Source organism: Manis pentadactyla, chromosome 9, assembly GCF_030020395.1.
Source record: "Manis pentadactyla isolate mManPen7 chromosome 9, mManPen7.hap1, whole genome shotgun sequence".
NCBI classification, from domain to species: domain Eukaryota; kingdom Metazoa; phylum Chordata; class Mammalia; order Pholidota; family Manidae; genus Manis; species Manis pentadactyla.
In genome coordinates this window covers 11039181-11064024 of record NC_080027.1, presented here as the reverse complement: position 1 = coordinate 11064024, position 24844 = coordinate 11039181, and the positions used below count along the sequence as shown (strand labels likewise).

Here is a 24844-nt window from a genome sequence, read left to right as displayed (position 1 = left end):
TGCCCCGGTGACCGCACCTCTGTGCTGGAGGAGCATCTCCGCCTGGGCGTGTACAGGATTTCCCGCGCCTCTGAGGGCCACTGAGGCGCCTGGGGTCGGCTCGGCCATCGACTGGCTGTGTGGCCTCGGCCTCTGTGGTCCGCAGGTTCTCCTCTCGAATGGGGTTGAGAACAGCAGTGTCTCCCTCTAGTGTCCTGCGAGGACCAAGTGTAAACGTAATGCCTGACCCCGGTGAGAAACGGGGAAGCGCCGGAGAGCAATGTAGGACGCCGGCTTGGTCGGCGGACGAGAGGCGGACCCTCAACAGACCAGGGAAGCGCCCGCACCTGGCGTCTACCTTCACGCGGGCCGCTTCACCCCGGCGCGCTGGGCGGTGCAAGAGGAGCGGGGGCGTGGCGCCGAGCAGGGGCGCGCGGGGCGGGGCCAGGCGCACGGGCTGGCACGTGACTCTCGGGGACCCGCTCGCCGGCGGGCGGTGGAGCGACATGGCGACGTGGGTTCGTCCTGCCGTCCTTTCCCTCTGGCTTTCGGCTCGGGGAGGTGAGTGGGCCTGGGCCAGCCGGCCTCCGCTCGTGTGGGGCGGCAGCCCTGCGGAGCGAAGGTGGACTGCTGGGCCACCGGGCGTCTAAGCACGCAGGGTGGCCCTGCGTGGCGGGGGGCAGCGCAGAGTCTGAAAATGCCAGGTTCTCGTCCACCAGTTGGAAGGGAGTTCTGGAGGCCACTAGTGGCTTCGGTTTCTTGTTTCTCCTGATGGGTGCTTTGGCTGCGTGCAAGCAACACTTGTATGTTCTCTGTTGACCCTTCCACCCTAAAGCTAGATTTGTTAACATTAAAAATTCGACTATCAGTAATTTTATTAGCAAAGTGAGTTTGTTTAGGAACAGCAGATAATTACAATGCAGGCCGAGCCGGCTGTGCAGAATCCGCAGGCAATTTCAGAGAACAGATTGGAGGCACTTTCATAAAGGAAGAGTTGGGGGCTGTTCTAAGCGGAAAGCCTATTGGAGGAAGGTAGGTGTCATGTGTCCTGGCTGCTCCTTGGCTGAATTGTGACAGCTTCTTATTGGCTGTGCTCTTCCTGGGAGGTGGAAATCCCCTGCGCCTGCTGGGAGTAAAACTCTTCTTTCTGGTGGGGTGCAGTCGAGGAGGTGGGTGGGCGCCACAGCTCCTGCCGCGTCCTCCCTGCCATGTTGTGGAGGTTCCTTTTATCAGATTCCTATTGCCTAGGACCTGAGCCTACATATGTTAAACTTAAGGCCCATAGTCTTTACTCATAGTTGTTAGGACACTAATTTAGAAGCGCATTCATGGTTGAATATTTAAATAAATAATGGTACATCCACTTAATGCCATCTTAAGCAGCTACTGAAAATACTGGTGAAGAGTTGAATGCATACTGACGATTCTTTTGTTTATCCAAGAAACCTTTATTGAACTCTTGTTCTGTGCCAGACTCCTTTTCTGAGGGCTGAGAATAGAGTAGGGCCAAACGCTTGCTTCCATGGAACATATTCCAATATCAGACTCTGCAGGCAGTTGTGTGAGTGGGACATGGCTGAATAGTGACATGGTCTACCAAGGGCTTCTTGAGATAGCAATCTCATCCTTGCTGCCACTCACCCGAAACAGGAGGCATGGGGTGCCTGTGGGCAGTAGTTTGGAATTTCTGCCCTTTGAGTTGTCCCCGTGTGTGAAATCATGCTTTATTTTCCTTTCCCAGTGTGGGTAAAATTGTAACATTTCCAGAGTATCTCGCCTGGCTTTATCTGCATATCAATAGGCGTTCAGAGGTGGAAAGAAGTATGGCCTTAGTACATTTGCATCATTCCTCAGGGTTGGAGAGAAGTTCATCTCCGTAACAATGGGTAATTACCTGGGCTGCGAGGGCTTATCTGTACCGAAGAGGTAAGGGGCGGGGCCGGTTTTGCTTCTTCCAGAGCAGAGGGGAAAGTTGGCCCGGGTCTGCAGTTTGTGAGCAATAAAGGGGTTTTAAACTTTATTTCTCCCTTTGACTGATTGCGTTTTTTAGAGGTATTTTGCCCCGAGATTTCCACTCCCCGGACTTAGACCCAGGCAGTACCTGTGCCTGCTTCTCAGGGCCCCCTACTCCCAGTAAGTCTCATTCTTTAAAGACATACTTTGTCACACCTGTAAGCATTGTCTTGATAGCTGGTAAAATTCTGTCCACGTATTTTTCACTGCCAAATGTTTTATTTACATAAATGAGAAATACACATAAAGTACTGGGAGCAATACCTTGCACTCAGTAGGCACCCAATGATGGCAACTTCTATGATAACTCTTTTTTTCCAACACCACCAACTCTCTAATTTTCCATGGACACTGACCAGATATCCTACAAAGGTGACTCAGTTCTAACATGGTCTACCCAGAGATTTGAGTCAGATCCCACAGGTCAAGGCATCCGTCCCACAAGGTGGCCCCCACTTCAGAAGCCAATCCAGGGTGTCACCTGTGCTTCTGGCCAACCAGCTGAAAGTCTGAGGTTCCCAGCACAGCACCCCCACCTCGGGTTTGAGTAATTTGCTAGAGTGGCTCACAGGGCTCAGGAAACCAGTTTACTCACTAGATCACTGGTTTATTATAAAGAAAATCAAAGGGTACACATGAGCAGGCAGATGAAGGGCCATGTGGGGCAAGGTCCTGAACAAAGGAGCTGCTGTCCCTGTGGACCTTGGAGCCCTGGGGCCTGGTGCGTGGACATGTTCTGCTTCACCAACATGGACGCTCTCCAAGCCCCTTCTGGGTTTTTATGGAGGCTCCAACCCTCTAAGCAGGGAGGTTCCCCTGGCCACCGGCCCCCCGTGCTTAGGGGATTTCCAAAAGTCACCCATGAACACAGACTCAGGTGTCGGGGAGAGGGGCTTGGGAGGAGTAACAAGACACCCGCTTCCGCTCATGGCTCTGAGCTTAGGATGGGGACGAGACCAGGTACTGTACCGAGCTGCTCCCGTTGCTCTCGTCCTCGGGAAATGCCAAGGGTTTGGGGAGCCGGGAGCCGTGGATGAAGACCAAGTACATGTTTATTATGAATTGTGATATCACAACTTCCTTCTCATTCCTTTTCTGTTTCTCATAATAATTTGCACTTAAGACGACCTCTGTAAGTGGGTGAGTGGAGCCAGAGCATTCTCTTTCCTTCTGACCAGCTGGCCACCTTTCATTAGGAAACCCCATTGGAGACTTCGCCAGCTTAGGACTGCCTTGATGGGTGCTTGAGGCGAGTCTGACCCCGCGGACGGAGAAGCTAGGGGCATCTCTGCGGGAGCGTGGGAGGAGGGGGCAGCACTGCCTTTCCTGGTGGGCTTATTTCCTGTGCTTCCTGCTGGGAGGTTCACAGCTGTAGGTCTGAAAGGCAGGCTGTAAACCACTCACCCCCTTGCTCTTTGGCTTTTGCAGCTGAGGCTCAGAGCTTTGAGTGACTTGACACAGGCAGCCAGCTAGGGCTCTGCCTCTCCTTTGGTACCCTCAGCTCTGCACATAAACACGACTTCCCTTGTCACATGCCTCTTTCTCTTGACATACCTTTCAGAGGTCTGTTCTTTTGAAAACCAAGACAATGCTCTGTGTGACTGGAGGTGACAGCACGGAAGCATGCAAGTGAACTGAATGGCAAGCAAGTCCCTCACCCCAGATGACATGTGAGAGGCAGCTGTGTATGACTGCAGGAAGGGAAGTGGTGGCAGGCACCCTAAAAGGAGTGGGGAGCCAGAGGGGCCACCTTCCAGAAAAGGGTGGCATGACTCCTCGGGTTCAGCAGTGGCTTCATGAAGGAGGTGGCATTGGGTCCTCGCCTTGGCTCAGGGAGTGGACATGCTGAGGTAGAGAAAGGTCATTTCAGGCAGGGGAGCTGGGTGGGTGGGGTATGCTGAACTAGGCCGTCAGCATCTGTGGGAAGCAGAGCGTGGCTGGGGAGTAGGGTGTGAAAGGGATCAGTCTGTGCAGGGATTTTACAACATTGATTTTCTAAGAAGCAGAAGAAAAATGGAAAAGACAAGGCAAACAGTAAGTTAGGGTCATGTCCCTAGAAGATAAGCTCTCAGTCATCCTGACGTGTATTAAAAGGTGTGTGTTTGGGGTGCTTATTTCTCGCTTGTAGGACAAATGAGTAAGGGAAATACGCTCAGTTTCCTGTTTTTATGTCAGTATTACAGGTGGAAGAAGGCCCATCTCTCTCTCTGCTAATGCCTCAAGCATCTTTGGAAGTGGAGGCAACAGGAAGGAGGAGAAGCTTTTTCTGCCAGATGTGGCTGAGCTGATCCGAGCTGGAGCCTGCCCGAGGGTGGTGGGCATGGTGGGGGCAGGCATCAGCACACCCAGCGGGATCCCGGACTTCAGGTGCCCCATGCTCCTTCTGGCCCCTGGGGGTTGCCCCGCATCCTGCCCTCGCCTAAAGCTCAGAGCCCCTAGCTTCTCTCTGCAGATCTCCAGGGAGCGGCCTGTACAGCAACCTGGGGCAGTATGACATCCCATACCCCGAGGCCATCTTCGATCTCTCTTTCTTCCACCACAACCCGAAGCCATTCTTCGCTTTGGCCAGGGAGCTGCACCCCGGGAAGTACAGGCCCAATGTCACTCACTACTTCTTCCGACTGCTGCATGACAAGGGGCTGCTTCTGCGGCTGTACACACAGAACATCGACGGGCTGGAGAGAGGTGAGCTCTCGGGCCTCTCACGCCTGCCCTCCTGTGGGAAGGGCTCAGCTATCTGCTGTCAGGTGGGGCTGCAGCCTCCTCATGACTGATTTGAGCCTTTGTCCCCAACGGAAAGTCTGCTGTGTGTTCGAGGCTCACTGCTAAGATCTCACCTGCAGACCCATTTTTGTGGCATGCCTGCCAGGCCGTGAGTTTTGGATAGAAGTAAAAATGATACATAGGGAGCTTCTAGTTTTGCTGAGCTGATACAATGATTTCCTTGTAAAAAAGTTTATTATGGAATTTTCTGAGTACACAGAAATGAAGCGAGGGAGGTAATGAGTCCTCATGCCAACATCACCTTGTCACGCCAGGCCTTGTTCTGTCTGTGTCCTCCCCCACCCTGCCCTGCAGTCCTGGGTTATTGGGAAGCAGATCCCTCCCAGACTTAACCGGTAAATAATGCATGAAGCCATCAACAGGTATTTCTAGAAGATAACTTTTAAAACATAGCTATGACATATTTATCACACAAGTCACTAATTACTTTATAGCATCAGACTCTGTGCGTGATGGTTTCTCAACTGTCTAGATGGTGACCACATCCAGGGACTTGCAGATGGTGCCGACCTCTGGCTGTACATTGCAGGGGAAGCATTTACTGGGCCTTTTTCTTACACACAGTGATGCGGAAGGTCCTGACAGTCAGCTGCCAGCAAGTCAGCAGCGGCCCAGCCAGGCTGCATGTATCTTGAGATTTGACAGGAGTCACCTTGACTCCAGGAACATGTTTCCTTGCCAGATGATTCTGGAACCACGTTCAGCTTGGAACCACATAGACATCTGTGGGGTGATGGCCTCTCCTGGAGATGCAGCAGTGCATCCTCTGGGGTGGTGGGAGCATCTGGCTGTGGGCTTCGGCGTCGTGGTTGGGACAGCGAAGGGGGCAGGGGTCAGTGCCTGCAGTCGGGACCAAGTCTGCCTTCCACAGCCTCTCAGAAGCTGACAGTGGTGACGTGAGTTTGGAAGCAGAGTTTTTGGGAAACATATTTATATTATTTTCTAACTTGGTAACTTGCTGTCTATAGATTAGAAAATGTTTTCCCTGGGATTAGATTAATTTTATCTGAATTTATATCAAATGTTTCTTTGTTTTAAGTGTGACTGGCTCCATCTGGAAGCCCTCCTCCCAGTGCTAGTTCTGGTCAGTGGGGTGCCATCTGTAGGTAATAGAGGCTTCCACTAAGGGCTGTGACTCTTGGGGGTCCTGCCAAGCCCAGAGATTGTGCTTTGGGGCTTGTATGCCCACCCTGGAGGCAGCAGCTCTTGGCTTTGGTTTGAATTTCAGTGTCTGGAATCCCTGCCTCGAAACTGGTTGAAGCGCACGGGTCCTTTGCCTCTGCCACCTGCACTGTCTGCCGAAGACCCTGCCCAGGGGAGGACTTCTGGGTGAGTTGTCACGTGGATGGTTCTCTCCCTTCTGTGCTTTGCGGTGGGAGTGATCTGGAGAAATAGTATTTTGTAAGCATCACATTGGGAGGACAGCAGAACAGTAATAGTGTGAAAATGTTATTTTTAAAATAGAGCAATACATATTGTAAAAATTAAGGCTGTACAGAATGCAGGAAAAAGGAATTTCCCTTCAGTCAGTGCCTATAGGCCACTTTTAAGTTTGCTGTACAATGTTTCAGGCCTTTTAAAAACTATGCACACATACACACATACCTGTGTACCTACAGTACATGGTTACTATTTTTTTTTCAGTAATGGGATCATTAAACTTAATATTCTACAACTTGCTTGGTTACCAAGCAACATGGACATCTTATGTTTATATCTACATCTCTGCTTATGGTTTTAGTAACTATGGAGTATTACTGAGGCATCTTTTCTGATGTTTGTAATTTTTGCTATTAAATACAACATAGCCGTGATATCCATGCTTACACCCCTGTGTACTTTGGGAATATTTCCATAGGATGGTTTCTTCAGGTAGAATAGGATGAAGTGGAGAATCTTAAGTAAAAATGAAACTGAAGTACCAGCATGGCAGAGGACTGTCTGTACTTCCTGTTGAGGAGAAACTCACAGCATAGAATTTACCATTTCAGAGTGGGCGTGTCCCTGACACTGGTACATTCAGTGCTGTGCAGCCGCCGTCTCGGTAAATCCCGCGACACCTCATCCTGCAGCTACTAGCCAACCCCATTTTCTCCCTCCTCCAAGCCCCTGGCCACCACTGACCCCCCCACCGCCCACAGTGCCGCCTTTTCCAGAGTATCACAGAGGGACTCACAGCGCGTGGCCTTCCCAGGTCGGCTTCTCCCCTGTGGTTCTGAGCGTGTGAGGGCCCTCTGTCTTTTCCTGGTCTGATTGTGCGTCTCTCTTTAGTGCCGAATAACATCCCATCATCGGGATGGCCCACAGTCTGTCCGTCACCCGTGAAGGACACCTTAGTTGCTTCCAGGTTTGGGCAGTTACGGATAAATCTGCTGTAAACATCCGTGTGCGGGGTTTGGTGTGGACGTAGTTTTCAGCTTCTTGTAAATACAAGGAATGTGATTGCTGGATTGCATGGTAAGAGTGTGTTTGGCTTTGTAAGGAACAGTCAAACTGTCTTCTGGTGCAACCGCACCACCTGCTTTCCCACCTGCGGCTAGTGGGGGTCCCTGCCTCACCTCGTCCTCGCCAGCATTTGGGGTCTCAGTGTTCCGGATTTTGGCCACTCTCATAGGTACAGTGCGGTGGGGTCTCATGTGTGTTTAATTTGCACTCATCTCCCTGGCGACTCAGATGTGGAACATCTTTAATGTGCACATTTGCCATCTTGTGTCTGGTTAGGTGTCTGTTGTGGTTTTTGGCCCATTTTTTAATTGGGCTGCTCATTTTCTTAATGTTGAGTTGTGATTTCCCACTTGTCGAACACAAATGCAATGGTGTGTTTGTTTCCCTTCATATATGTGTAAGGGTAACAATATTATACACTGCAGTAATAGTAGTATAATTTCATTTGGGCACCCGGATCTGATGCCAATGTGTGTAAGTATGTGGGAGGGGGTCTTCCCACATAAACTTACACCAGGCAATTCTTGAACACCAGGAGCATGTCTGAGAACTCAACTCAATTCTGATGCTATCCGCCTGGAGACAGCACCACATTCCCCAGGTTAGGGGCTCCATCCTGCAAGACTGCCCTCCACCCCCGACTCCAGGTGCTGGTCTCAAGCCCCCGGCAGGTCCCTGTGCTTCTGACCTCCCAGCTACAGATTGGAGGTTCACACAGCCTCCTGCTCAGGTGCAATTAATTTGCTAGAGCAGCTCACAGAACTCAGGAAAACACTTACATTTACCAGTTTAATAAAGGATCCCATGAAGGATATGTTAACAGCCAGATGAAGAGAGATGTAGGGCAAGGTCCCAAATAAAGGAGCTTCTGTCCTCCTGGAGCTTGGGGCCGGGCTCCATGGCAGGTGAAGAGTCTGGTTCCCCAGGCATAGAAGCTTTCTCCGACCAAGAAGCAGGATCCAACCGAGCAGAGCAGAGCAGACAGCGAGTGCAAAAGCCTCTTCTCATGGGTTTTGTGAGGGTGTCTTAGCGTAGTCACGATGGACTAAATTATTGGCCATTAGCTGGTACAGCCTCCAGCGCCCGCCCTCGGATGGGAGTCCAGAAGTCTCTCCTGAACATGACAGAAACACCCATTTCACCTTTAAGACTCCGCAGTGTTTTCAGGAACTGTGGATGAAGACCAAATATACCCAAGAAATAATGTATTTGGTCATCTGAGTGACCAAACGTGTTTCTTATAACTCATTATATCACATGAGTTTTAAGGGTTCTTGGTGCTAACAGATTGGCTAACAGTCCGTCATCACATATGTCTCTTGCAAATATTTTCTTCCAGTTTGCAGCTCGTCTTCTCATTCTCTGGATGGTGTCTTTATTATAGAGCAGAAGTGTTGAATACAGTCTGACTTGTCGTGTATATTTTTCAATGTTGTTGGACCTGAAAACTCATTGCCAAACTCCAAATCACCTGGATTTTCTCCTGTTACCTTTTAGAAGTTGACTGTTCCACGTTTTACCTTTAGGCCCTTGAAAGGTGTAAGGTCTGTGACTAGGTTCGCTGTTCTGCGTGTGGGTGTTGCTCACTGTGACAACTCTTCTGTCAGAGGCTACAGTTGGCCCTTCTTCCTGTAACTGGCACGGAGTGGTGCCACTGCCCCTTCCCTCACCATGTCAGTGAGGCTTCCATTTATCAGTTTTCTTATTTCCCCCTTTCTTGGAAAGCACTGCTGATCAAGGGCCAGGTGTTCTTAATTCAGTGGCCTTTTGTCTCTAAGTGCTATAGGAAGGACTTTTCTTGGGTGGCATGTCCCACCTCAGGGAAACTACAGCTTGGAAACCTACTGAGGTCACATTCAAATAACGAGGAGGGGGAGAAGGGAGAATTCGCAGGCACATCCCAGCTGAAGTCTGTATATATGGAGGTCAGAAGCACTGGAGGTCATCTCTGTATTGGGGACATCGTTTTTGCAAAAGTTTAACAGGCAGTGAGTTCAGAATCCAACATAACATGACGATTACAGATTGTATGATGGTTCTAAGCCAGGAAGCTGGTCTGCAAATATTTATCGGTACTCTGACTTAGGGGAGAAAAGTTCTTACACAGGCAACCCCAGAGCTGTCCATGCCTCCCCACGTTAACCAGCCGTGAAACCAACTGTCGTATCAATAATAGAGCCACTGAAGTTGTAAATTCAGTGACCATAAATCTGGATAAGGATCCACAGTCAGTTACTAGTCCAGATGAAAAAGAGACTCGGTGTATGTCGGACCTGCTAACAGGCCTGGTGCAGATATCTTGGGGATGCTGTCCTATCAGATGTCATCTGCTTCAGTTCTGGGAAATTTTTATTTTCAGGTCACTAGAGGGAGTTCAGGCCCGGTCAGGATTTGGTGCTCTCTTAAGATGTCATGTGACTCCAAGAGTGTTATTTTTTTGGAGTCTGGCGGCACAAGGGGTGGCTAGGAGTTCCTGATGAGGCCCTTTCCAGTGAGGGTGACGTGTATTTCTGGGGGTGCCTTATCCAGGAGTTGATGTTTCCACGTTAGGTGTGATGCTTAAGGTCATCTCCTGGGAGTGCACTGTGAAAACACTGCTCCACTGAGGTGTGGTTATTTTTAGCAGAGGCGTCACCCTTTCACTGTCCTGAAGTATATGTCCTTTATCAGCTGTGGGTCAAAGGAAGCAGGGCCACGTGCATTGAACGTCCTGGGCATCTCAAAGGGTGAGAGTCTACGAGCCCCAAAGGGGTGGATCTGAGATGAGAAGGCCCAGCAGCTGCACTGTTGGCCCCGGTTTGGATTGTCTACAGATCTTTCCCCGCTGACCTTACGGTGCCCTTAGTGCATACGGCTCTCCCCCGGGCCTGAGGGTGGTGCGCCCAGCGGAAGTGTGGTGAGAGCCGGCGGACAGCATGGACCCGCCAAAGCAGCTGACCGGTAAAATGGGTTCCCGATGCGCTACGAAGTTTGAGGGGGCTCCCCAGGTAGGGACAGTTCTTTCTAGCAGAATTTTGGCCAGAGAAGAAGCAGTGGCCTGTCTACCAGGAAGAGCTTCGGTCCAGTGGGAAAACATGCAAACCACGACTAAAACATATTTGTATCTTTGAGATGGAGAAGCTGCATGAAACACGTTTGTGCAGACAGGTTTCCCTGGGTTGGACAGGTGGGGCAAGGAAAGTGGGCACTTCCTGTGGCCTTATTAATATTTCACCCCCAATACTGAGTCAATAGCACTATCATTATTTTGTCAGTAGGCCAATGGATTAATGCATGCACAGTGGTAAACAGAAAGACTTTCAGACTTTCTGGTAGGGCCAGATTGTTACCGGTCCAAGCCAAGTTCTTTTCATCAAATCAACAATTATGATACTTCTAGTATCATTATTCCTCTTCTGGGGCCAAGTGCTGGGCATCTCTGTCCACTTATTCCAGATTGCCACCTGGGAGACCATCCCTTTGGAACATGACAAGGTTTGGCTGTTGGTTTCCTTGACAGCAGTGTTTCTGGCAGAAGTATCAGCAAGGTGCCTTCCTTCGGCCAACAGGGTCTGAGTCAGGAACCTCATGCTAGCTGGAGCAGCCGGCAGAAGCATGGCATCTAATAAATGTTGGGCATAGGAGCCATTTTTTATCTTATCCCCATTGACAGTAGGGAAGCCTTGCTCTCTGCATGACTTTCTGAAGTCACGAGGTGCCCTGCAGGCACACGGGCTACCCGTGTAAATGCTTGTGGTTTTGCCCTTGGCTAAGGCACGAGGATGGTTAAGGGGCATCCTGTGGTGTTTCTTCAGTGTCCTTAACCAAAAGGGCAGAGGCAGGAGTGGCTCCAGGGCAAGGGTGTGTCCTGGTGCCACAGGGCCCAGGTGTTGGCTCTAACACCTTGTCGGTCGATGACGGTCCCCGTGCTTTATTGGTGAGGACCCAAGGGCGTTCCCTTACTTCTCACATACAAAGAGGATAAAATGAAGTTATGGTCAGGGTGTCCGAGGGCAGGGGCTTATTAGGCTTCTCTTTAAAGTCCCGAAAGCTATGTCGTCCATATTTTCCAAATAATGGTCAGGTTCATTGTTACAGTAAGGCGTATAGAGATTGAGCCTTAAGAGAGAAGGTTGGGTCCAGTTCCAGCAGTAGGCAGCCAGCCCAATAAAACCTTATAAGTGGTGCTTTGTTTTAGGTTTTGGGAAGTTTGGGATGAGGCCATGAAGCCTCCCTGGATCCAAATGTAGTCGCCGTTCCGAGATCAGATGTCCTAAGTATTGAACCTGAGTTTGAGCAAACTGCAATTTTTCTTAGGAGACTTTGTGCTCCTCTAAGGCCAGAAGCTCTGACAGGCAGGTGCTGTCTTCCCGTGCAGAGGATTGAGAAGAGAGCAGGGAAGCAGACCATCTATCTGGGCATTGGAACCGGGTGGGGCCCACAGAACACTTCCCATCCTCCAGCTCAGCCTTTAAGGGTTGTGGAAAGTAAGGGCGTCACTGTGCGGTGCAGGTGGATTGCTGTCCTTCCCAAGTGAAAGCAAAACGATGCTTGTTGCCCTTACCAGCTGGGGTGCTGTGGGTCAGTTACAGTGACTAATGTGCGTTTGGGGGAGTGGATGTCAGCAGCTTATGGGGCTCGTGTACAACAGGGTGCCAGGGGATAGCATGTAATTCACTGCTTGGAGGTCCTGGACACACCTCCATCCTTGGCCTTTGGGTTTTCTCACAGGTAAAATGGGGGTATCGGTAGGACTAGGGCATGGGGTGCATGGGATGATGAGTCCCCGAGCCTGTGCTCCTCTATTCTGGGCTCAATGCCTTAAAAGGGCTTCTTAGCCATACGGTATTGATTAATTCTTGGTACTGATTAATTTTGAGGGATCTCTTTGAATCTTAATGGGGGGTACACTGTAAATTCTGGAATATCACTGGAAGATTGGTTCATAAGGAGGATGTTGGCTGATCCTGCAAGAACAGGTGATCAGTGCCCACAGACTCAGCTATGGTGCTGCCAGAGACAGCAGATAAAAGGTGTCAAAGTGTCATTTAAATCCCCTGGTTGGCCATCTTGATTACTAATGTCAAGTTCTACATTATTTCCCCCTTTGGAGGGAAAGAAATTACAGCCTGGTATTTTTCTAAGAAATCTCGGCCCGGTCCAAGAATAGGGCAGAGGAACTGAGGAAGGGGTGTGTCTCTCTCCAGGGCCTAAACAGAAGGGGACAGGTTCAGAGACAGGAATCTGTGGAGGCCCCGCTGCTGGAGCCGCTTTAGTGCCCCAAGGCCAGGGCTGCTTCACTTGCCAGAGCTGAAAGTTGGGATGTTGGCATTGCTGTTTTAGGTGACTCCTCCAGGGTGTGAGCATGCTGGCTTGCCAGGTCAGCCAAATCGGAGAGGACAGATTCCAGTCCCTTCAGGTCTCCATTCTGTCCTAGTCCTTTTAACGAAAAGGTTAAGACCCAGGTTTTAGCCTGTTTAATAGAGTGAAATGCTACTGGGCTGGATTCAGCGTCTAAAGGAGACCAAGGTTTTCTTTGAGAATAATCTGAAGTCAGTTGTAATAGTCATGAACAGGTGCATCAGGCTTTGTACGGAAACCTGAATTTATTCCAATCAACAGGCTTAGGAGAAGCAACTGTCATTGCTCCCTGGAGGTTTCCAGCGAGTGTTCTAGCATCTTGCGAAAGTTAGGAGTCTGTTTCTCCTGATCCCTTTCAGGATAGGATGTTCCCATCAGGCTACTTGGCCTGGCCGTCAGCTATAAGCATGTGGGTTAACTAATTAATATGAATCTGAGGGAACCCGTCTACACTGCTGGTGGGAATGTAAATTAGTTCAACCATTGTGGAAAGCAGTATGGAGGTTCCTCAAAAAACTAAAAATAGAAAGAAATACCATTTGACCCAGGAATTCCACTTCTAGGAATTTACCCTAAGAATGCAGCAGCCCAGTTTGAAAAAGACATATGCACCCCTATGTTTATCGCAGCACTATTACAATAGCCAAGAAATGGAAGCAACCTAAGTGTCCATCAGTAGATGAATGGATAAAGAAGAGGTGGTACATATACACAGTGGAATATTATTCAGCCATAAAAGAAAACAAATCCTACCATTTGTAACAACATGGATGGAGCTCAGTGAAATAGCCTGGTGGAAAAAGAGAAGTACCAAATGATTTCACTCCTATGTGGAGTATAAGAGTAAAGAAAGAAACTGAAGGAACAAAACAGCAGCAGACTCACAGAACCCAAGAATGGACTAACAGTTACCAAAGGGAAAGGGACTGTGGAGGGTGGGTGGGAAGGGAGGGATAAGGGGGAATAAGTGGCTTTACAATTAGGACACATAATGTAGGGGGGGCATGGGGAGGGCTGTACAACACAGAGAAGACAAGTAGTGATTCTATAGCATATTACTACGCTGTGGACAGTGACTGTAATGTATGTGGGGGGTACTTGGTGATGGGGGGGGGTCTAGTAACCATAATGTTGCTCATGTAACTGTAGATTAATGATACCAAAATTTTTAAAAAACCCTCAAGAAAAAGTACATGAATCTGAGAAACCAGGTTGGTAAGCTTGAAAAGCTATGTTAAGCTTAGCAAATCTATGGGTTCCTCAGTCACTCTAGGGAACTCTGACTATGCCTCAAATTTCAGCCTTAGTCCAGGGAACATGAGAGACTTGGCATTTATTGGGATCCTCAGAAGACTTAACTCTACAAGACAGGTTCTAGTTGACTAGGAGAGGAGGGAGCAGAGGAGGTGGGGACAGTGCAGAGGCAGTAGAGGAAACTGTCGCTGGAGGCGGACCCTGAGCCCGAGGGGGCTGCCCCATGTCTGGGGACAAAGAAAATGGGGAAGGGGAAGAAGAGGCCTCCCAGGCCATTTGGGCCTCTTTCAATTGTTGGTTTCTGTAGTTAGTCCAGAAATTGTACCTTGCAGCGAGGCAGTTTGCGATTCCTGGTAACATTTGAAAGCTTCAAGATACCAATTGTGGGTAAAATTGTAATATTTCCAGAATATCTCTCTTGGCTTTACAGGCACTGAAGGGTGGAGAGAAGTATGGCTGTAGTGCATTTGCATCACTCCTCAGGGGTGGAGAGAAGTTCATCTCTGTATCAGTGGGTAGTTACCTGGGCAACAGAGAGCTTATCTGTACCTGAGGGGGGGGAGGCGTTGGTTTTGCTTCTGCTGGAGCAGGAAAGAGAAAGGGCCCAGTCTGCAGTTTGTAAGCAATAAACGGGTTTTAAACTTTATCTCTCCCTTTGACTCATTTTGGTTTTAGAGGTATTTTTGCCCCCAGATTTCCTCTTCCCAAACTTATACCAATTAACATAGGTGCCCTGTTCAGCTTTGACTATTTTTAGAGCCACGCTGTTAAATTCAGGTTTGGAAGACTAGGTGTAAGGTTGAAGGCATTGAGGGGGAGGAGTGAGCACATCAGACACTGATGACGTGCCAAAGTCCCCGGCTGCGGCCCCCTCCCAACCTGAAAAATGTGCCTTAGACTGGCCAATCCTCGCCCCGCTGTAAATCTAAGCTCTCCCTTCCCCTACCTTCTTTCAAAACTTGCTGCCTGCCCTGCTGGGTGCGACTTTCCCAGCCTCCATTTCTGTAGACGAGAAACCTCGCCCAAGAACTGCATTCAAATAAACTACCTGGCCCTTTGTTGCCTCTCTTTGCCTGCTTATTTCGGTTAGAATTTATCTTACATTTGGTGCTGAAATCCCAGGAAGGAGCGTGAGCGTGGGGTCCCGACTGGCCACCGGTGGCCCTGCCCCCTCCTTCCCCGACCTGGGACTTCAGCCTGCTCTCCGTTGCGTGGACTATTTTCCAGTGAGTCCCTCAGCTTCCCCCGGTCTGCTTCCCTTCCTAACTCCATTTTACCTGGTCTATTAGAAATCGTAGCTACGTCCAGGTGGGGCATCCAGCCCACCCTCTGCGGGCATCCAGCCTGCCCCTGGCCCTGTGGTGTGGGAAACGTCCTTCACCCAAGCTCTCAGGACGTCTCCCCTGACTTGGTGCACTTGGGATGCTGGGCGCTCCTCTCAGCGGGATTAGTTGGGGAGTGGCGCAGACATGGGGAACCAGGCCTCAAAAGCAGAGGCTCAGACCCCGCTGCGGTGTCTCATTTCTAATCTGGCTGCTCTATATTTGTCCCGGGAAGTTTGCAAACGGAAGCTAGTCTTTCTTTGCTCTGAGGCCGGGCCTCAGTATCCCTTGGACAATCAATCCCGCTGGCCCCCTGAGGGAACTTTCAATTTTGGCCTCCTCACCGACTTGATTAATTATTGCCACTAGAGCGGAGAATAGAGTGAAATCCCATATGTGCAGGCTTTTTGGACTTTGTGCTCCCGTTCAGACCTTTATGTTAAGTGTTCAATGACTCAGGTTCTCCTGGCCCGACCTCCAGTTAAGGATTGTCAGCCTCTTACTCTGCCCAGTCCTCCTTTTCAGATCCACCAGAAAACCTCAGTCGCCCGCCTCCCTCAGCTCGCAATCCCCTCCCCCTCTCTCTACCACCATCTCTAAGTCCTTTGTCTTCCCATGTGTCGCCTCCATCTTTAAGTCCTGCATTCTCAGCCATGCCGTTGTCCTGCTCTCCTCTTCCGGTGGCTGCACCACCCCCTCCCCCTCTTCTTCCGCCTTCACCGCCCTCTTCCCCCACCGGAACACGCTCCTCCCGCCCTCAGGTTCCGGAAGCCACAGACTAGAAGCTGAAGAGAAGGAAGGCAGTTGGATATCAGTGACTCAAGTCTTTATATCTGTTTGTCTGTCTGTGTATATGTTTTTGTGTGGGAAGTATTGCTGACTGTAGTCGTGTCTCAGTTTGTATGTTTGTGTGTCTAAGTGTGTAAATGAAAAATATTTTCCTACCTCCGGATGGTATTAATAAAAATTGATTTAAAAACAAGCACTTGTGAAAAGTGGGCATTCTAAAACTTCCAGAAAATCTGATAAAAAATGTTAAGCATTAATGCTAATTTGGGTTTGGCTGAGGCAGGCATGTCCTTGTGGTTATCAGCTGCCTAAGTTTACCTAAGGTCATTTAAGTTGATGTTATCTGCTAAATCTTATAAGAATAAAATGCTTAAAGGCTTAGCTTTGTCTAATATTCAGTAAAGGTCTTGTAAGTAATCTAGCATAGTTGTTACGAATGAGTGAATTAAGTAAATGTGGCAAGTGAACACCTTTTTAATTGTGTGTTACAGTGTGTATACCTATCTAGAGCCTAAAAATCTTTGTAGTAACCTAAAACCTTAAAATTTTGCTAAGTTAAAAAGATATACTTTGTGCTTAGTGAGAGATTGTGTTATAAAGCTCATAGTTAACAGAAATTATAAAATGTTCATAAATTTGTCAGTCCAAACAATGCTAGTGTAACAGTTTACAATAGCCTGCCACTCAGTGTTCACTAAAAATTAAAGTACCTAATGGCTTTAAGTTCTAATTAAAACTACTTAAAGTAATAAAGAAAACATTTCTGCATACTAAAGAATGTGTCTTGATAAAAGAAAGTAACTTTGTTCTAAAGTACAGCTGTTTATTTAGAGAGAGAACTCTAAACATAAAAAGAAAGTTGTAGAAAGTTTGTAGAAGAATTTAATATGGTCCTGCTATATAAAATTAAAGCAAATAAATCTCAGTATCAAGTACATAGCAAAATTAGAATTTTGTTTTTAGTTAAAAAGACAAAGTTTTCTTAACTGTTAGTCTGCTCTTAATATTGAAAAATTGCAAAAAGTTCTCTAATTGTTTTATCAAAGCAGTTTCTCATGCTTAAAGTCTCAATGAGTTGTCGGATTATTTAAGAAAATGAGATCTTAATATTAAAAGGACTAAAAGCTAAAGTGCTAACAACTGTGTAACCTTCTTTATTTGCCTTTTAGGTATTTTGTTGTCATTTTGGTTAAATAGATAAGTATTGCTTCATAGCAACCTATAATCCTATTTAAGCAAGTGCCTTAAAACTTTTAACAGCTTCCCAAAATCAAATTCAAAAAGGTACTTTTACCTCTAGTTAAGTCTGATATTTTCCAGAGGGCCCCTGGAACATGTCAGAGGAACTTTTTCTCATTGGAGAAAGTATTTAGCTAATTTAGCTTATTTACCTGATATATAATCACCTGCTTAATTACCTAGAAAGCACTGTCAAAAAGAATAATGCTAAACTTTGTTACTGAATGTTTTGTGTTGTAGAAATATCCGAATTTCCTTGTCAACTGTCTTACAGTAAGCTCTCATCAGATCTTTAACCATTGTCATTTGTAAGTCTTTTAGTATTTATAGTCAGTTTTATTACTCTTAAGCTAGTAAAGAACTAGATTTCAGCAGAACAGGTATTAGTTACATAGGATTAAGTAAACTAAAGAAGATGATTTTGTAGCTTTTTGTTTCAAATGTTGCTGATAAAGTGTTTTAAGCTTTTTCTCTTAAGCTGACAACAGTTTAGTAAATGACTGCCTTTATAAGCAGAATTGAGACTTTATCTTTCTCTCTACCTGATCCCTCCAGAATTAAAAAAAAAACTCTCAATGACTATTTTTATATTTCATGGCAGTATGTTTATTTGCACAAGTTCAATAAGAATCTGCTTTCCTTGTAAGAAGACCAATTAGAAACACTGGTTATATTACCAAGGCTTTGACTGGAACGTCATACCTGAGAGACACGTGTGTAAACTCAGATATGAACAGACAGCTTTAAGGAACTAAGATTGACTTTATAAAGCCAACAAAGCCCCTTAGAAGAACTGGCCTGGTACCTTGCTTACAGAGTTCCCAGCAGCCTTACCAGGTGAGTAAGGAAGGTCACTTCCTGGCAGGTGCAGGAACCTCAGAAATGTCTTGGGAAGCTCAAGAAGAGAGGAATTCACCCAAATCTGCAGGTACTGTAGGCACAACCTGATGGCAAGTCTGGCTTGGCTTTCTGACCTCAAAAAGCCCTTAAAAGTTCAATCTGAAATTCCTCACAAAAAGTTCCAGCGAAGCATATTTAAAAGAGCCTATGTAATCAATTGCTCTTCTTGCTGCATTTACGCAAATAATAAAGCCAAGTGTTACTTATTTTCTTAACCTAGTTACTTCTAATAAAAATGAGGGTGATTTTAGAGAAAAGTATTGTTTCAACAATGCAGTCTTATCTATACTAAATCCTAATACTAGTCATTGAGATGTAAACTCGATCCAGAATTCTAGTTTCCCCATGACACCTGGCTGTGATTCTCAATTAAACCCTTCATATTTCTAGTTCTCATATTCAGCCATGCATTCTTAATCTCGTTAAGTTCGTCCTTCCAGAATAGAAAATCCAACTCCAGATGTTGCTACTTAACCTAATAACAATTTGTTCTATCTTGCCTAGAAGCCACAAAACTACAAATAGTAATAGAAATGAAACCCAGAATAAAAGTGCCAACCTTCTGAGGCCCTCTCAACTGACCAGTGATGGAGATCTGGCTGCACCCTTTACTGCGCCCCCTCTCAGCATGAAGCAGCCAGAGTGGTGGTTGCCCCTTTTCCCTAGCAGCAGCTAGACTCTCTATCTGTAGAGGAGAGAATGAGACAGGGACCATAAGCTTAGACAGAATAAAGTGAGAGCCTCTGGAGAAAGCAAGGCAAAATATTTGCAGTCAGAGCAATGTAACTACATGCTACGAAACTCCCCCCCCCCCCCCCATGACGCCCCTTGTCACCCAGAAGTAGCCAGATCAAGTCGTTGCCCATTATGACCAAAAGGCTGGAATGTAAGGTTGAAGGCACTGGGGGGAGGAGTGAGCACGTCAGACACTGATGATGTGCCAAAGTCCCCGGCTGCTACCCCCTCCCAACCTGAAAAATGTGCCTTAGGCTGGCCAATCCTCTCCCCGCTGTAAATCTAAGCTCTCCCTCCCCCTACCTTCTTTAAAAACTTGCTGCCTGCCCTGCTGGGTGTGACTTTCCCAGCCTTCATTTCTGTAGACTGAGAAACCTCGCCCGAGAATTGCATTCAAATAAACTACCTGGCCCTTTGTTGCCTCTCTTTGCCTGCTTATTTCGGTTAGAATTTATCTTACACTAGGTTCAGGGAGATGAAAAGTTCCCCATATTTAATAGCCATTGGTGCCCTGAATCAGTTTTAGTTATGTTGGCCCATTTAGTTAGAAGTGTGCGTGAGGAGGGCTCATGGCTTTTAAACACAAAACCAGCTGTGGCCCTGGAAATGCTTTGGGGGGCCCCTCAAAGTACTTAAATGAATGGGATCCTGTTCCTGAGCGGTTTTCCTCTGGAGCAATAAGGACTATTCCTAAGCAGCACAGCTCCACAGTCCGGTTCCAGAAAGGAATTGGACCAAAGGCCAAACAAGTAAAGAACAAGGCCTTAAAGCAGGTCCCAAATAAAGCAGGGGGAGCTCAAAAGGCAAAGACGGCGGAGCTCGAAATCCAGGAGAAAACTGACCCTCCAGCTCCAGGGTCGGCAGGGAAGCAGTGAGCTGTCGGCTGTGGGCACCTCACCTGTGTGCTCACAAGCCCCAGAGCTCTTGGGGTTTTTTTCTGGGTCCCACTTCTGACACCAGGTAACATTTCCCTTAAAACTGTCACTCATTTTGCCAGCAAAATGGGCTTATTCAGGAACAGGAGAGAATTGCGTTTCGGGACAAGCAAGCAATGGCAAAACCTTAGGCAGGTCCAGCAAAGGAGAGGGATGTTATTTAATGGAAAAGGAGGAGGAAGTTGGGAGGGAGTGTTATGAAGAAAGTCCACTGGAGAAAAGCAAGAACCCAGGGTGGTGATGGTTCCTCACTGGCAGAGGTAGTCAGTTTCTTGCAGGGGATGCCGTGTGCATCTTGCCCTGTTTGGGCTGTAATTGGTGAGTGTTTGTTTCTGTTGGGGTTCGTAAATGAGATTTTTCCTGTAACTGAAGTGGCAGGGTTGGGCTCCCTCCTCTAGCCTCTGGACTCCAGTTTGGTGAGGTTTCCCTTTATTTATTTATTTTATCATTTCACAAAGTCTAGTTCTAGCACCAGTTGCTCAGCAAACTCTGTGCTCCCTGGCATCGCCTTGGCTCCTTTGTCAAAGGCGAGTGAGTGTTTCTGTGGTGGCCCTTTTCCTGGGTCGTCTGCTGTCCCGCCGACCTGTTTCTCAGCAGCACCGCCGTCAGGGGCTGTCCCTCCAGCTCTGCTCTCCTTCGGCACTGTGCTGGCTCTTCCGGGTCTTCTGACTCTCCATGTAGACGTTAGAGTCAGTTTGTCACTGTCTGTTCTCTTCATGTTCTCAGAACTTCTCTCTTTGTCTTTGGGGTTTTGGACTTTACTGTGGTGTGTCTCTATGTGGATGTTTATTCTGCTTTAAATTTGTAAGGTTTTCCGCATCTGTGTTTTTGTATCTTTTATTATTGCTAGAACTGTCCATCATCTGTTTAGAGATTGACCCACCCCACCCCACCGCCGGAACGCGGATTAGACACGCCAGTAGACGCCCTCACCCTCTTGCCCACAGGTGCTGGCCGCTCCTCTGCATGTTCCATTCTGAGAAATTTCCTTTGGTCTATTTCCAGTTTATCAGTATTCTACTCTGCTGTGCAGAGTAAAGCCCTTCCACGAGTTTTTGTTTTCATTACTCTACTTTTTATTACTGAGTGTTCTGTTTGGTTATGTTTGGTTTTTCAAATCTGCTACATTATTTTTTATACCTCCAATACACATTTCTAGACTGTCTCATTTTTCCTTAAACTTAAACGTAATAGAGCTTTAACCTTATCTGATAACATCTGAAGTCTTTCTGTAGTCGGCCTCATTTACCCATTGTTTCTACGGGGTCTCTCTGGGTTCATCCTGCAAAGTGAATCCCATTAGCCGTCTTAGCCGTCACGGTGCGTCTCCGCCAAATGCTTCTTCCTTGGGCTGCCTCCTCTTAACGCTGAATCAGGGGTCGTGGGGTGCAGAAGCACCATGCCTTCTCCGCGCTTTGGCCCGCCAGGAGGAGCAGTGGCAAATGCCGTTTCTTGTGCCTCCAGCCAGTGGATTGAAGCTGACAATGTTTTCCAGTCACCATCACTTCAACTCAAATCAGGGATCTGTGTCACACCCCCTTATAGGCCAGATGCCTACAGCATGCCTTCTGTGTGAACTTTCGAGTATTTTCTTAGCACTTGGGTGTCTCTGGTGACCCCCCAGGGTGCAGGGTGTAGCGGCCATGTGGTCTCCAGGATGTGCCTCCAAGTTTTGGTGGTTTATGAAGCAAAACTGACAAAATGTGCACAGTTGCTGGAGCCCGGCTCATTGTCTACCTTGGGGCTCATCATACTACCCTCGGTTACAGTGAAGGCCTGAAAATGTCTCCAGGTGCTCTTGAGCCTTTTCCTTTTAAAGTGTGCTGTGAGATCTTCCTTGGGCCCATTTTTTGTTTGTGTTGCCCCAGGCCGATGTGATGGAGGGCCGGGTGCCCTGCTGCCCGGTCTGCACTGGCATTGTGAAGCCGGACATCGTGTTCTTCGGGGAGCTGCTACCCCAGAGGTTCATGCTGCATGTGGTTGATTTCCCCATGGCAGATCTGCTGCTCATCCTTGGGACTTCCCTGGAGGTTTGTCAGCCGACCTGGTGGCGCACCGAGTATGTGGGGAGGAGGCTGGCGGCCGGGGCAGCGGAGGTGGGGGCTGGTGGGGTGGGCCCCAGGTGCTCAGGAGGTGAGTTGAAGGTGAGGGTGCCAGCTAAGGAGACACTGCTGGTGTCCCACGGACCATGTGTGACAGGTGAGGAGAAGAAGCCAGCAGTGATGGGCGTGAAGGACAGCAGTCAGATGTTCTGACCCTCTGGTGCCAAGTCATGAATAGACGGGGACAGCGTTTCCTCCATGCCGCGCCCTCCCCTGCTGCGTTATTTAAGAACTGTCCTTTTAAAATCTTTAATCTATTTGAATTTTTTTCGGTGATGGCAGGAATTGAGCATTTTCCTCCCAGATAAAAGGGCCAGTCTCAATAGCATGTAGTAATCTCCATTTTTTACCTTATTACTCAAGTGAAAATTTCATTTGGGAGCTGGATGAAGAAGCCCACAGGCGCCTAGTGAGGCCTCTCAGGAGGTCTAGATGGTGAAGGCTGTGGAGGTGGGACAACCACCCTGTCTGTGGGCACGTCAGGACCCTTGGTGTGGGACCAGGTCCTTGGCAGACAGATGGGTGGTGGTGTGTGAAGCTGGTGTGCTGGCACAAGATGGGGTGTGGGGGAGGGCAGCTCAGACTGTGTGTCCTTGCTGGAGCTGAGCCCGCGTGAGCCTGGGCGGGGGACCCGCAGAGTCAGGTGTGGGAGCAGAAAGGTGGATGTGGATGGAGGGTGGAAGAGGGGGGCAGCACGACTGGAAGAGGGGGGCTGTGGGTCCTCCCTGTGTCCATCTCACCAGTCTGTGCCGTCCCCCCAAGGCCCTCAGGGGCTCGGGGTTGGGCACCGTGTCCTCACGTTTGGACCGTTTTCCAGGTGGAGCCCTTCGCCAGCTTGTCTGAGGCTGTGGGAAGCTCGGTGCCCCGACTGCTCATCAACCGGGACCTGGTGGGGCCCTTGGCTTGGCGTCCTCGCCGTAGGGATGTGGTTGAGCTGGGGGATGTGGTGCGCAGCGTGGAAAAGCTGGTGGAGCTTCTGGGCTGGACGGAGGAGCTTCAGGGGCTCATGCGGCGGGAAGAAGGGAAGGTAAAGGCTGCTGAGCTGGGCCATCTGGGGGGCTGTCCCCTCACGGCTGCGGCGTCTGGACCCCATGTCAAACCATTTGGCTCGAGCAATAGGAGCTGGTCCTGGCAGGCAGTCCTGCGCCAGGTGCTGCCCGGCCTCTCTGGGGTTTTGAGTCGGGTCTTGTGATTCTAACCACCTGTTTGGAGGTGGCGAACCTGGCGCCAAGTGGGCCGGGATGGGGAGAGGGTGGCAGGTGCAGGCCACCTGGAGTTTGCACCCCATCCCGTCACAGTTGCAAGGCTAACTAAGGATAAGAGGCGTCCAACTTCATCCACCGGTACTTCCACCCTTCCATCTCCCCGTGGCGCCCGTGGCTCATACGTAGGCTGGTGCCATTTCCCACCTCGTTATACGGAGGGAAGTGAGGCCCTGTGAATGCCACGGTGCCTTTGCTGGGTCACTCGACGGAAGCAGCAGGTCTGGCTAATACTGAAGCTTGCACTTCACACGGGAGGAGAGGCAGCAGGTGTTTGCCCACAGGGCAGCCCCCCGGCAGCTTGTACGGGGCCCCTACAGGCTCTCTACTTGGTACTTGCATACAACAGCAAGAGTAAGTCGAGTGGCCACAGTGGATTTTTGGAAGTACTTCTGTGGGATTTTACCTATGCTATTTTCTGGTTTCACAGACATTTATGTAAAGTGGGGTGTCATTTTTATTTATTTAAATTTTGTTTTAGAGTTGCTCTTCAAGAATAAACATCGGATGAATTCTAGTCTTGAGTTACTTTTCCAAGTAGTAACTATTCTCGAGCAGGTGAGCTTCAGCGCATCTCAGGTGGCTACTTAAACCAAAGAGCCAAAAGGCGCCCCATTTAGCTACCCAGCTTTGTAAGCCCAGTTGGCATCGTCTTCACTCAGCTCAACAGCAATATACGTAGAGAGAAAAGCATCCCTTTTATAAGAGTTGGAGTCCCGACGCTGAGAGCCGCAGGCCTGCCCAGGTGTGCTTTCGGGTAACTGATTGCTCTTCTCCCGTGTTCCAGCTCGATGGATGAGCAAGAGGGTGATGGCTGCCCCCGCACCGGAAATGGTTTCATGGCAGGGTCACTGCCCTTTTCTGATGCGATCGTATGCCTGGACAGCCTGGGCAGCTTTATAAACTTCAGGAGAACCACACATGCCCTGAGGAATGGAGCTTGAGGTTGCCACGGGACGTCTTCCCTGTTTCGAGCTCTGCACTGATGGATGGTTGAGTTTATGCTCAGCCACACCAGCCGAGGAACTGCCTGGCCTACCTTTATGCTATTTAATGTCAGTCTGCTGAAGCTGTTCGTGCCAAAAGCTGCCCTCTGGGGTGACCCTTTTGAACTCAGACTGGTTGGAATCCCAGATTGGTTCCACTTTTACTATGTCCAGACCTCCAGCTGAAGGGCAGGCTCAGCATTTCTGCCCGTTAGACCGTCATGGACCACACAGCCTGTCACATCCTACAGTGTGTTCCTGGGTCCCAAGTAATGCACTAGGGTCTTCTAGCATGTTGGTCTCTGTGGTAGTTGTTTCTAATTACAGAAAGCTTGCCCTTCATTTCTGGCATGAAATACACTTTAAAGATTGAGCATTGCTTTATTTTTGTCTCAGAGGTGGCGACTGTTGACTGTGAATGTGGAGACGACTTTGGGGAGGTGTGGTGGTTTCCCCTCTATGAGACAATCTGAGAACTGAGAACACTTACCCCTGGATTCGCCCTGGAGGGCCTAGCACTCTTCCAGCTGACAGCCCTCAGCACCCAGCCGGAGGTCACCACACCCTGGTCCTTCTACCGTGATGCCCACATCAGCCTCCCCACAGCAGTTCATATTCAGACCATTGCAGGTGGTTAAAAAGCCACCTCCTCGTGTCTCCTAGCTATAGAACTAGCGTCTAAATGTGAACGGCATTGCTCTGAAACTGGCTGGCTCCTGCGCACCTGCTGAGCTCCCCAACCTGTGCTCAGGCCATGGT

The 24844-nt window shown here is 48.8% G+C and overlaps 1 protein-coding gene across 9 annotated transcripts; it reads left to right on the top strand.

The window, feature by feature from the left end:
• Positions 1-415: 415 nt before the first annotated feature.
• On the top strand, positions 416-24458 carry SIRT3 (sirtuin 3). Of its 9 annotated transcripts, none has more exons than XM_057506816.1 (7): positions 416-540; positions 4168-4359; positions 4445-4677; positions 6005-6105; positions 21604-21765; positions 22655-22864; positions 23887-24458. In XM_057506816.1, the coding sequence occupies exons 2-7, from the start codon at positions 4313-4315 to the stop codon at positions 23896-23898; spliced, it is 765 nt and encodes a 254-aa protein (XP_057362799.1). In that variant the 5' UTR covers positions 416-540; positions 4168-4312; the 3' UTR covers positions 23899-24458. The 9 variants fall into 9 exon arrangements, with proteins under 9 accessions (XP_057362799.1, XP_057362794.1, XP_057362798.1 ...); XM_057506811.1 differs by having other exon boundaries at positions 429-540; positions 4176-4359; XM_057506815.1 differs by having other exon boundaries at positions 444-497.
• The last annotated feature ends 386 nt before the right edge of the window (positions 24459-24844 follow it).